The sequence below is a fragment of the Grampus griseus genome (assembly GCF_964374135.1).
Source record: "Grampus griseus genome assembly, chromosome: 2".
Classification (NCBI taxonomy): Eukaryota; Metazoa; Chordata; class Mammalia; order Artiodactyla; family Delphinidae; genus Grampus; species Grampus griseus.
This window is the reverse complement of record NC_139018.1, coordinates 172,315,778-172,330,291: the sequence shown is the minus strand read 5'-3', so window position 1 is coordinate 172,330,291 and position 14,514 is coordinate 172,315,778. Positions and strand designations below refer to the sequence as shown.

At 40.9% G+C, this 14,514-nt stretch overlaps 1 protein-coding gene across 1 annotated transcript in view; it reads right to left on the bottom strand.

Annotated features, from left to right (window-relative positions):
* Window positions 1-1,296: 1,296 nt before the first annotated feature.
* Window positions 1,297-14,514, bottom strand: part of STAM (signal transducing adaptor molecule) — a 68,450-nt gene continuing 55,232 nt past the window's right edge. The window contains exon 14 of the mRNA XM_082649027.1: window positions 1,297-3,673. Coding sequence (XP_082505153.1) covers window positions 3,475-3,673 — 199 coding nt within the window. The 3' untranslated portion in view covers window positions 1,297-3,474. The remainder of the gene's footprint in view (window positions 3,674-14,514) is intronic.

The following is a 14,514-nucleotide window of genomic DNA, read 5'->3' as shown; positions in this document are numbered from 1 at the left end:
AAAATGCTCTAGAATATTATAAGGAAAAAATATTGCTGAAGCTAGAAAAACTTCAGGGAAAAAAATTACTAAGTATTATAATTTCAAAGGAAGACCACACTAAAAAAGAATACATAAAACTCAAGGCAGCTTTGCTTAAAAACAGGGGGGCATGTAATTATAAACAGCATAGAAAATAATCTAGATAGTTGACTAGAACACTTAATCGAACCATGATTGTAAAATAAAAGATAACTGAACATAACGTCTTTGAGAAAATATTTAGGTAAGTTTCTTTTATATATTTATTCTAAAGGGTACAAGGATTCATCGACAATGAAAAAAATTTTTTTTAATTAGAAAATGATATGAGTGAAGAATTTAAACTATAATTTTGTTATTAAATATTTAAAGAGTTATATAACAGGATGCTACATAATTGTTAATACAATTGGTAAGATGAGAAAAAGAAAACTAATTTTAATGTATTAAAGAAGTAAAAATTTGGGCTTCCCTGGTGGCACAGTGGTTGAGAGTCCGCCTGCCAATGCAGGGGACGTGGGTTCGTGCTCCGGTCCGGGAGGATCCCACATGCCGCGGAGCGGCTGGGCCCGAGAGCCATGGCTGCTGAGCCTGCGCTCTGGAGCATAGGCTCCTCAACGGGAGAGGCCACAACAGTGAGAGGCCCGTGTACTGCAAAAAAAAAAAAAAAAAAAAAGGAAGTAAAAATTTGACCAATTATACCAATGGACCTCATTTTAGAAAATAATTATATAGTTTTTGCAGTTGCATGGTTTATCATATAGGACACTAATTTATCTTGTATAAACTTGAAGCTTGGGACTAAAGATAGTTTCATGCTGAATTATACACATGTCATATATGAAAATTGTATCTATCAGAAAAGAATGTTAGGGGTCTATTAAGCATTCTAATTACAAAAATTAAGAGGTATAGAAACAAGGTGCAGAAGTTTTTAATATAAAGAAGGGAATCTCCGGGCACAGGAAAAGGTTCATCACTGAGTAGGAGAGACAGGTAACGGTGAAGCAGGACGAGGGAGTTAGAAAAGACTGTAAAATCACGGTAAGGACATACTACATATTATTCCCACTAGGTAGGTTTAGGGCACTGATATATTGTCCATCCAACTGACTGTGGGGTTTGTTGGCTACTCAAGCTAGATAGTATATAACTGGGCTGAATTTTTCCATTCAAATGTCACTGGCTTATGGATACACAAACTTTATAAAGGAAACAAACTGAGAAGTAAAATTTGCTTCACAGAAATTCATATTATAGTTAGTTCTCTTTATAAATAATCCTATTCCCTTTAAAAAGGGACAGCTATCTTTTAAAGAAAGATTTTACAGAAGTGCAACACATACACTGGTTGCAGAACAAAATCACTGTGCTCCTAACTGGTCCTTTCCTATTTCCGTCCTTGCCATGTCATCTGAAAGATGGAAAATACAGTGGTTCCCTTTCAGTGGAATTTTTTCCGTCTGCTATTTTCATACCTAATAAGTGAAAACTGCAAACTAATATAGTATCAGTTTTAAGTATTCATCATTTAAATCTTTATAAAGGTAAAGAAACTTGCATATGCATTGTAATAAAGGGAGTCTTTTCTCATTTCACCATTCTTTGACTTTTACAGGGCAAAACACATACTAGGGAATATATCATTAATTTTACATCATGAAGCATATCAAAATAAAATGGGAAAAATGATACATTTGCCATTGGTAAACAGGAATTCATCAAAAGACAAAGAGAAAAATACAATATGACTTGAGACGAAGTGTATCACTTAAACTAGAGTATTCAAATTGGAATGAGAAAGAGTACAATGTTTTGACAATGTTCATCAAAAAACAACGTATTAAAAAAATTTTAATGTAAAGTTTGAATTCAAATTTTAAAATTACTATTTGAGGGCAACGTACTCTAAACTCAGGAAAACACAACACTAGGGTGAAACACCCTAAGTTGAAGATGAGGATTTAAATTTGAACCTACCTTGCCAAAGACGGAATCATTTGCCAAAAGGAAAGCAAGTACCTGATCATAATAGTCTCAGAAAATATAAATTAAATCTTCAATTATGGTGTGACACCTGTTACTAAATCAATTCATTTACTACGATGCTCAACTAAATTTTTCAGTTGTTTAAATAATAGCACAAAACTAGGGAAATTATAAATATTTAAGGAGATTAAAATGTCAGTAGAAAACGTATTACATAAGGATTAAAAGAAAAGCATTCATTCAAACTACTCCTGAATAAGAAGCCAAAATAATTCCATTTAGAACTTTAAGAGAGAGAGCAGCCCATAAATCCCGTTTGAAAGACAAGAATAAATAAACTGTTAAGCAAAGCCAGGAATCTAGATGACTTTGAAACATCCACTTACATCCATTTTAATGAAGAATTGAAGGATACACTGTGTTAAAGACATATTTAAAAGACTAGCAGTGGAATAAGACAGATGAATCAAATTTTGTTATAGCCTAAATAATTACAAGAGACTTTGAAAACGTAGTGTAATTCATGTTTTCTTTCCAGTTTCAAAGCTTCTATCCATTGCCTCTATCTTTGGTGTCACTGCCACCAATAAACACAGTATACAGCTTAGAAACCTAATTACTATCTTCAACTAGGAAAAAGTAAATTAACATTATTTCTTTAAAAGTAAGATATAAAGAATGTGGTCCAACTTAATTTTGTCTCATGGTCCCACAGTATTCTGAAATATCATGCCAAAATGTAAAAGTTTAAAAGGGAACATCATCATTTCCTATAAATGCACCAAAAATTTAGCTACTGTACGCTGGTGTGATGACAGCTAGTAGTATGCAGAGGCCACACAACGACATAACATACGTGTGTTCAGCGCACAATTACTCCAAGGAAGGTTCAGTTTAATGGGAAACTGAAACATGGACAACATAATGCCTTCATGTACATATGCTACAGCGTTGTTCTCTTGCAGTTCAAAAGGACAGTGTAATTCTCTTAAATTTACACAAAACATTATGAAACATGGTAGTTGCTCATGATTAAAATAAAACAGCAATGTCAATTAAGTTAACAGTGTTAAATATATTCACATGATCACCACCGTGGTTCAAAGTGGCCACGAGTGAAGTTACACAGCGATCTATGCACACATCTGCCACAACGGTGCTTGCCAGTTTGACTTTCTGCAGACCAGGTAATTTTACGAGACAAATAATCTTGCACTGATTCTTTCATATTACGAAAGGAATTAGATGTTGTAAGTAGTTTCATTCCTCTGGGGGAGGGCGAGGGGAGGACCTCTAAAAAGTCAGTGCAAATTGAAGAGAGGTCTCCCTTCTTGAATATTGGAACTTGCTGACCAAGATACGATTCCTATAAGCTGAGGATAAACAAATCGTAAGATATCAAAGAATCTCGTAACATTGTCATCGGCGTTTAGCAGGTATTTGCCACAAAGAGGAATCCCAGCCCTACAGCAGGGCCTTCGGAGAGTACGGCTGCTGGGGCGGAGGCGGCTGGGGCAGCGCCGATGGTAAAGTATAGTTCGGCACCTGGGACAGGCTGCTCCCTGCGTTCTGGTATATGGTGACGTCGGGGGTGGCAGGAGGAGGACTATACACTGAAGCCTGGCTGGGATACGTGCCTCCTTGAACGGAAGTGCCCATCGTGCTGTGGAAGGGAAAGAACACTCGGTTAGGTCAACACTGACTTACCCGGCCGTTTAGAGATGAACAGGAAAGCTGTTCATGAAACAGTTACTCATTCATGCAACGCATTCAATAAATACTTAGTAAATAGCTTAACGTGACAAACGCTGTTATTTGAGGCACTGGGATATCATCAAGAAGGAAGGGGGAAACGTCCCTATCATCATGGAGCTTACATTCTAACAGGATAAAAAAGATGATAAAAAAAATGTATAATATGTCAAGAGTTAGTAACAAGAGGTGGTATAAAGAAACGTAAAGCATCGTGGGAGAACCCCCGAGTTCCTGGGACAAGAGATTCCTGGGTATCCAGGGTGGTCCCGGAGGCTGCTCAGACACAGCTACACTGAAGCAGAGACCTGGAAAGAGGGGGAGGGAGTGACACCGATTAGCTAGGAAAACAGGCTTTCAGGCAAGGAGAAAAGCAGGCCCTTGAGAAGAGAAAAGGCCCGGCATGTTCAAGGAGCTACAAGGAGGCCTGCGCGGCCGGAGCGACGCGGCAGAAGCAGGGAGGAGGAGCCGCAGATGCAGGGCCGTGCAGACTCTGGCGTGTACTGGAGTGGGACGGAGACACACTGGCTGCTTGTGGACACAGGAGCGATGCGATGTGACTTGGCTTTAACAGGCTCACCGGGCCCAGGACAGAAGCCAGGTGACCTGACAGGGGGGCTGCTGGAATCGTCCCTGTGAGAGCCCGTCGGGCGGCTGGCGAGAGCCATGGAGGAAAGGGGAGGGAAGGGTCCGATTTTGAAGGAACTTCCATCAAAGGAAGTTTACATCATGTCTGACGTAAAATCTTAGAACTAAGTCCTACTCTACTCTGGTATAGTAGCCATTCACTGAAAAGGAAAAGACTACAGATAAGGGCCACGGCAGATTTGGGGAGGGAGAATCAAGCACAGTTTTGGACATGTCAAGTGAGATACCTAGGAGACTGCCAAGAAATGCCAGTGAGCAGGTGGTCAGCTATGCGGGTCTGGAGCCCAGCAGAGAGGTAAGGGCTCGGAGCTCGAATTCGGGGGTCATCGGCACACACAAGCGGCGTTCAGGGTCAGGGACCTGAATGACATCCCCCAGGGAGCGACTGCAGACAGAGGAAAAAGCACTCCGCGTTTTGAGCTCTAGAGCTAGAAGTCAGGGAGATAAAGAGGCACTGGCAAAGAAGGCTGAAGAGTGGCAATAAGGCAGAAGGAAAACTAAGAGAGCACGGTCACGGCCAAGTGAAGAAAGTATTTCAAAAAGGAAGTGACCACTGGGTCTGGCCACACGGAAATGGCTGGTCCCTAAGAGCAGTGCTGGAAGACTAGGGGAGATGAAGACCTGATATCCTCCTTTGTCTTATTCCCTGAAAACAGAGAAGCAAACAACAGAGACCTTCTATCTACTCCCACTAACACATATTCCCACTGTCTGCACCCACACCCACGGCTACATCCTGCCTCGCCTCCTGCTGGGACCGACCACCTGCCAGTGTGCTCCTGTGCAAGGTGCCCCCCACTGTGCACGGATCCCATCCCACCGACCAGAACTCCTTCGAGCTGTCTTGATTCATGTCTCGGCTTCCTCTCTTCCCATCCCCAACCTGACAGTCGAGTTTCCACTATGTGTAAGACACCAGGATACAAAGAGAAATACGAAAAGCTTTAACAAGCAGATTTCCCCCCCACCTCTCTGTGAAAAATGTAAAACAAGCTATACAATGGGCAATTGCCTAAAATTTTCAAAATACTGCCTATTTTTAATCTTTTCTTCAATTCCTAGATTGTTTATAAATCAATGTTGGTAAATCCAATACTCTTGTACTTTGCACAAATTAAACCAATTCACTATTATAACAGATAGTCATTTGCTACTATATTCCACCAACTAATGTAACCACGTAAGTCATGCTTAAAGGCATCACCCATTATCATTCCACAAGTGCTGTATTGTGAAATATAAAGTATTACAAGAACTCAGGTTTCATGCTATTGGTCACATCGATAAGGGTCACAACAATGCTATTGTTATCATGTTGAGACTAAGTGCTAAGCTCTGGTGCCAAAATGCCTAGTTTTGTATCTTAGCTAAATGGGACCTTAGCCGTTGCTCCCTGCCTCAATTTTCTCATCTATAAAATGGGGATAATAGTGTAGCTACTTCATGGGTTATTACCGTCAATGAGTTAATACACATAAAGCATACAGCACAACACCTAGTGCTTACTACCCCATAAATGTTAGCTATCACTGTAATCATTCCCACTTTGTACTATATTCCTTATCTCAACTTAAAAGTTCTACCATCCACCCAGTTGTTCAAAGGTTAAAACCCAGCAATTCTCTCATATCTCTGCTCTGCACTATCTCCCCAACGTGTTACCCATAGGCAATCATTTGCTCATCTCTAAATAACCCTTTTCTCATCCCTATCTTGTAGTTAGACACTCATCATTTCTTGCCTAATATACTAGCCCACCAGCTCCTAATCTAGTCCCTATGAATCCATCAACACTATCACCATCTGAAGCTCTTTACGGGCTTTCCCAGACAAGACCCAAGCTCCTTAACATGGTATCTTGGACCATCCATTATCCTTGTCAATAAGTCCAAGCGTCTCTCTCACCTCTCCCCCAGAGACTTTAACCCTTTAGTAACACTGCACCACTGGTAATGCCCAACATGCGCCGTGCGTTTTCACTGCTCCCCATTTCATCCATTCCATGGGTACCATGCATTTCACAGCATGTCAGGTAAACAAAAGCATGAGACCCACATCTTTGTCCATGACAGACAATCATTCTTACTTTTTCCTCCAGTCTTAAGAGCATATTTTTCTTGGAAATCTTCCCTGAACCCTGAGGCTCCTCAAGCACTCTGCACATACCTTTATTTGTAATTTGTGTTGTAACAACATACTTTGTGTGTGTTTGCCTCCATTAGCCCCTAAGAGCCTTGAGGCTCAGAAACTCCAAATCAATGGTCAACTAGTATCTGCCAAGGGAGCCAAGAGTACTCAATGGGGAAAGGATAGTCTCCTCAACAAACGGCGCTGGGAGAACCGGATAACCACACGCAGAGGAATGAAAAAGGCCCCCTGTCTTACACCGCACACGAAAATGAACTTGAAATGCAATAAAAACTTAAATTTAAGACCTGAAACTGTAAAACTCCTAGAAGAAAAGACAGGGAAAAAAGGTTGCTGAGACTGGTCTCAGCTGCGGTTTCCTGAATATACAGCAAAAACACAAGCAACAAAAGCAAAAATCAGTAAGTGGGACTACATCAAACTAAAACGCTTCTGCACAGCAAAGAAAACCATCAACAAAACCAAAAGGCAACCTGTGAAATGGGAGAAAATATTTGCAAATCACATTATCTGGTAAATATCCAGATAGGAGTAAATATCCAAAATACACAAAATACATAAAGAACTCATACAATTCAATGGCAAAAAAACCAAAAATCCATCGCTTAAATAAATCATCACTTTGTTTTCTTGACCTCCCCTCTGTCTCTGAATTCTTTCTGCCACAAGAAACTACCCTGGGAACCATCCTTGTTGGAGCCATCCAGGAGAATTCAGGAGGACCTTCAAGATGGCGGAGGAGTAAGACATGGACATCACCTTCCTCCCCACAAATACATCAGAAATACACCTACATGTGAAACAACTCCTACAGAACACCTACTGAACGCTGGTAGAAGACCTCAGACCTCCCAAAAGGCAACCACCTCCCCACATACCTGGGTAGGGCAAAAGAAAAAAGAATAAACAGAGACAAAAGAATAGGGACGGGACCTGCACCGCTGGGAGGGAGCTGTGAAGGAGGAAAAGTTTCCACACACTAGCAGCCCCTTCTCTGGTGGAGATGGGGGGTGGGGAGGGAGGAAGCTTCGGAGCTGCAGAAGAGAGCGCAGCCACAGGGGTGCGGAGGGCAAAGCGGAGAGATCCCCGCACAGAGGATCGGTGCCGACCAGCACTCACCAGCCGCAGAGGCTTGTCTGTTCACCCGCCGGGGCGGGCGGGGCTGGGAGCTGAGGCTCCAGCTTCGGAGGGTAGATCTCAGGGAGAGGATTGGGGTTGGCTGCGTGAACGCTGCCTGAAGGGGGCTAGTGCGCCACAGCTAGCAGGGAGGGACTCTGGGAAAAAGTTTGGAACTGCCTAAGAGGCAAGAGACCATTGTTTCGGGGTGCGCAAGGGGAGGGGATTCAGAGCACCGCCTAAACGAGCTCCAGAGATGAGCGCAAGCCGCGGCGATCAGCACAGACCCCAGAGACGGGCATGAGACGCTAAGGCTGCTGCTGCTGCCACCAAGAAGCCTGTGTGCGAGCACAGGTCAGTATCCACACCTCCCTCCCAGCAGCCTGTGCAGCCCGCCACTGCCAGGGTCCCGTGATCCAGGGACAACTTCCCCGGGAGAACACACGGCGCGCCTTAGGCTGGTGCAACGTCACGCTGGCCTCTGCCACAACGTCACACTGGCCTCTGCCGCCGCAGGCCTGCCCCGCACTCTGTACCCCTCCCTCCCCCTGGCCTGAGTGAGCCAGAGCCCCCAAATGAGCGGCTCCTTTAACCCCGTCCTGTCTGAGCGAAGAACAGACGCCCTCCGGCGACCTACACGCAGAGGCGGGACCAAATCCAAAGCTGAATCCCAGGAGCTGTGTGAACAAAGAAGAGAAAGAGAAATCTCTCCCAGCAGCCTCAGGAGCAGCAGATTAAATCTCCACGATCAACCTGATGTACCTGCATCTGTGGAATACCTGAACAGACAACGAACCATCCCAAATTGAGGCAATGGACTTTGGGAGAAACTGCAGACTTGGAGTTTGCTGTATGCAACTGACTAGTTTCTGATTTATATGTTTATTTTAGTTTACTTTTTAGTGCTTGTTATGATTGGTGGATTTGTTTATTGGTTTGGGGGCTCTCTTCCTTTCTTTTTTATTACTTTATTTCTTTATTTTAATATTTTTTTATTTTAATAACTTTATTTATTGTAATTTTTTTTCCTTCTTTCTTTTTTTTTCTCCCTTTTCTTCTGAGCCATGTGGCTGACAGGGTCTTGGTGTTCCAGCCGGGTGTCAGGCCTGAGCGTCTGAGGTGGGAGAGCTGAGTTCAGGAGATTGGTCCACCGGAGACCTCCCAGCCCCACGTAATGTCAACCAGTGAGAGCTCTCCCAGAGATCTCCATCTCAACGTTAAGACCCAGATGCACTCAAGGACCAGCAAGCTTCAGTGCTGGACACCCCTATGCCAAACAACTAGCAAGACAGGAACATAACCCCATCCATTAGCAGAGAGGCTGCCTAAAATCATACTGAGTTCACAGACACCCCAAAACACACCACCAGACGTGGACCTGCCCACCAGAAAGACAATATCAGCCTCATCCTGCAGAACACAGGCACCAGGCCCCTCCACCAGGAAGCCTACACAAGCCACTGGGGGCAGACACCAAAAACAATGGGAACTACGAACCGGCAGCCTGTGAAAAGGAGACCCCACACACAGTAAGTTAGGCAAAATGAGGAGACAGAGAAATATGAAGCAGATGAAGGAGCAGGTAAAACCCACCAGACCTAACAAACGAAGAGGGAGTATGCAGTCTACCTGAAAAAGAACTCAGAGTAATGATAGTACAGATGATCCAAAATCCTGGAAACAGAATGGAGAAAGTACAAGAAACATTTAACAAGGACCTAGGAGAAGGAAACAGCAAACAATGATGAATAACACAATAAATGAAATTAAAAATCCTCTAGAAGGACTCAATAGCAGAATAACTGAGGCAGAAGGACGGATAAGTGACCTGGAAGATGAAATAGTGGAAATAACACTACCACAGAGCAGAATAAAGAAAAAAGATTGAAAAGAATTAAGGACAGTCTCAGAGACCTCTGGAACAACATTAAATGCACCAACATTCAAATTACAGGGGTCCCAGAGAAGAAGAGAAAAAGAAAGAGACTGAGCAAATATTTGAAAACATTATAGTTGAAAACTACCCTAATATGGGAGAGGAAATAGTCAATCAAGTCCAGGAAGTGCAGAGAGTCCCATACAGGATAAATCCAAGGAGAAACACACCAAGACACATATTAATCAAACTATCAAAAATTAAATACAAAGAAAAAATATTAAAAGCAGCAAGGGAAAAACAACAACATATAAGGGAATCCCCATAAGGTTAGCAGCTGATCTTTCAGCAGAAACTCTGAAAGCCAGAAGGGAGTGGCAGGGCATATTTACAGTGATGAAAGGGAAGAACCTACACCAAGATTACTCTACCCAGCAAGGATCTCATTCAGATTCGATGGAGAAATTAAAACCTTTCCAGACAAGCAAAAGAAGAGAATTCAGCACCACCAAACCAGCTTTAAAACAAATCTAAAGGAACTTCTCTAGGCAGGAAACACAAGAGAAGGAAAAGACCTACAATAACAAACCCAAAACAATTAAGAAAACAGTAATAGGAAGAAAACATATCGATAATTACCTTAAATGTAAATGGATTACATACTCCAACCAAAAGACATAGACTGGCTGAATGGATCCAAAAATAAGACCCATATATATGCTGTCTACAAGAGACCCACTTCAGACCTAGGGACACATACAGACTGAAAGTCAGGGGATGGAAAAAGATATTCCATGCAAATGCAAATCAAAAGAAAGCTGCAGTAGCAATTCTCATATCAGACAAAATAGATTTTAAAATAAAGACTATTAGAAGAGACAGAGAAGGACACTACATAATGATCAAGGGATCAATGCAAGAAGATATAACAATTGTAAATATTTATGCACCCAACATAGGAGGACCTCAATACATAAAGCAAATACTAACAGCCATAAAAGGGGAAATCGACAGTAACACAATCATAGTAGGGGACTTTAACACCCTACTTTCACCAAGAGACAGATCAAACAAAATGAAAATAAATAAGGAAACACAAGATTTAAATGATACATTAAACAAGATGGACTTAATTGATATTTATAGGACATTCCATCCAAGAACTAACAGAATACACTTCCTTCCCAAATGCTCACAGAACATTCTCCAGGATAGATCATAGCTTGGGTCACAAATCAAGCCTTGGTAAATTTAAGAAAAGTGAAATCGTATCAAGTGTTATTTCTGACCACAATGCTATGACCTTAGATATCAATTACAGGAAAAAATCTGTAAAAAATACAAACACGTGGAGGCTAAACAATACATGACTTAATAAGAAAACACTGAAGAAATCAAAGAGGAAATCAAAATATACCTAGAAACAAATGATAATGAAAACACGACGGTCCAAAACCTATGGGATGCAGCAAAAGCAGTTCTATGAGGGATATTTATAGCAATACAGTCCTACCTCAAGAAACAAGAAACATCTCAAATAAACAATCTAACCTTACACCTAAAGCAATTAGAAAAGAAGAACAAAAAAAATCCAAAGTCAGAAGAAGGAAAGAAACCACAAAGATCAGATCAGAAAAAAATGTAAAACAAATGAAGAAAACAATAACAAAGATCAATAAAACTAAAAGCTGGTTTTTGAGAAGATAAACAAAATTGATAAACCATTAGCCAGACTACCAAGATAAAAAGGCAGAAGACTCAAATCAACAGAATTAGAAATCAAAATGGAGAAATAACAACTGACACTGCAGAAATAGAAAGGATTATAAGAGCTTACTACAAGCAACTATATGCCAATAAAGCAGACAACCTGGAAAAAATGGACAAATTCTTAGAAAAGCACAACCTTCCGAGACTGAACCAGGAAAAAAGAGAAAATATAAGCAGACCAATCACAACCACTGAAATTGAAGCTGTGATTAAAAATCTTCCAACAAACTAATGCCCAGGACCAGATGCCTTCACAGGCGAATTCTATCAAACATTTAGAGAACAGCTAACAGCTATCCATCTCAAACTCTTCCAAAATATAGCAGAGGAAGGAACATTCCCAAACTCATTCTACAAGGCCATCATCACCCTGATACCAAAACCAGACAAAGATGTCAAAAATAAAGAAAACGATAGGCCAATATCACTGACGAAAACAGATGCAAAAATCCTCAACAAAATACTAGCAAACAGAATCCAGCAGCACATTAAAAGGATCATACACCATGATCACGTGGGGTTTATCCCAGGAATGCAAGGGTTCTTCAGTATATGCAAATCAATCAATGTGATACACCATATTAACAAACTGAAGGATAGAAACCATATGATCATCTCAATAGATGCAGAAGAAGCTTTCGACAAAATGCAATACCTATTTATGATAAAAACTCTGCAGAAAGTAGGCAATATAGGGAACGTACCTCAACATAATAAAGGCATATATGACAAACCCACAGTCAACATCATTCTCAGTGGTGAAAAACTGAAACCATTTCCACTAAGATTAGGAACAAGACAACGTTGCCCACTCTCACCACTATTATTCAACATAGTTTTGGAAGTTTTAGCCACAGCAATCAGAGAAGAAAAAGAAATAAAAGGAATCCAAACTGGAAAAGAAGTAAAACTGTCACTGTTTTCAAATGAGATGGTAGTATACATAGAGAATCCTAAAGATGCTACCAGAAAACTACTAGAGCTAATCAATGAATTTGGTAGAATAGCAGAATACAAATATAATGCACCGAAATCTCTTGCATTCCTATACACTAATGATGAAAAATCTGAAGGGAAATTAAGGAAACACTCCCATTTACCACTGCAATAAAAAGAATATAATACCTAGGAATAAACCTACCTAAGGAGACAAAAGACCTGTACTCAGAAAAGTATAAGACACTGATGAAAGAAATTAAAGATGATACAAACAGATGGAGAGATATAGCATGTTCTTGGATTGGAAGAATCAACATTGTGAAAATGAGTATACTAACCAAAGCAATCTACAGATTCAATGCAATCCCTATCAAACTACCAATGGCATTTTTCACAGAACTAGAACAAAAATTTCACAATTTGTATGGAAACACAAAAGGCCTCGAAGAGCCAAAGCAACCTTGAGAAAGAAAAACGGAGCTGCAGGTATCAGGCTACCCGACTTCAAACTATACTGCAACGCTACAGTAATCAAGGCAGTATGGTACTGGCACAATATAGATCAATGGAACAGAAAGTAAAGCCCAGAGATAAACCCACACACATATGGTCACCTTATCTTTGATAAAGGAGGCAAAAATATACAATGGAGAAAAGACAGCCTCTTCAATAAGTAGTGCTGGGAAAACTGGACAACTACATGTAAAAGAATGAAATTAGAACACTCCCTAACACCATACACAAAAATAAACTCAAAATGGATTAAAGACCTAAATATAAGGCCAGACACTATAAGACTCTTAGAGGAAAACAGAGGCAGAACACTCTATGACATAAATCACAGCAAGATCCTTTTTGACCCACCTCCTAGAGAAATGGAAATAAAAACAAAAATAAACAAATGGGACCTAATGAAACTTAAAAGCTTTTGCACACGAAAGGAAACCATAACCAAGACAAAAAGACAACCCTCAGAATGGGAGAAAATATTTGCCAATGAAGCAACTGGCAAAGAATTAATCTCTAAAATATACAAGCAGCTCATGCAGCTCAATATCAAAAAAACAAACAACCCAATCCAAAAATGGGCAGAAGACCTAAATAGACATTTCTCCAAAGAAGATATACAGATTGCCAACAAACACACGAAAGGATACTCAACATCACTAATTACTAGAGAAATGCAAATCAAAACTACAATGAGGTATCACCTCACACCGGTCAGAATGGGCATCACCAAAAAATCTACAAACAATAAATGCTGGAGAGGGTGTAAAGAGAACCCTCTTGCACTGTTGGTGGGAATGTAAATTGATACAGCCACTATGGAGAACAGTATGGAGGTTCCTTAGAAAACTAAAAATAGAACTACCATATCACCCAGCAATCCCACTCCTGGGAATATACCGTGAGAAAACCATAATTCAAAAACAGCCATGTATCACTATGTTCATTGCAGCACTATTTACAATAGCCAGGACATGGAAGCAACCTAAGTGTCCATCAACAGATGAATGGATAAAGAAGATGTGGCACATGTATACAATGGAATATTGCTCAGCCATAAAAAGGGATGAAATTGAGTTATTTGTAGTGAGGTGGATGGACCTAGAGTCTGTCATACAGAGTGAAGTCAGAAAGAGAAAAACTAATACCGTATGCTAACACATATATGTGGAACCCTGAAAAAAAAAAAAAAGGTTCTGAAGAACCTAGGGGCAGGACAGGAATAAAGACGCAGACGTAGAGAATGGACTTGAGGGCATGGGGTGGGGGAAGGGTAAGCTGGGACGAAGTGAAAGAGTTGCATGGACATATATACACTACCAAATGTAAAACAGATAGCTAATGGGAAGCAGCTGCATAGCACAGGGATATCAGCTCGGTGCTTTGTGACCACCCAGAGGTGTGGAATAGGGACAGTGGGAGGGAGACACAAGAGGGAGGGGATATGGGGATAGATGTATACTTATAGCTGATTCACTTTGTTATACAGCAGCAACTAACATAACAATGTAAAGCAATTATACTCCAATAAAGATGTTAAAAAAAAACCAACTTAACAACCTGATTAAAAAATGGGCAGAGGACCTGAATAAACATTTTTCCAAAGAAGACATACAAATGGCCAACAGGCACATGAAAAGGCGCTCAACATCACTATCCACCAGAAAAATAAAATCAAAACCACACGGTATCACCTCACACCTGTTGCACTGGCTCTGATCAAAAACACCAGAAGTAAGGACTGCTGG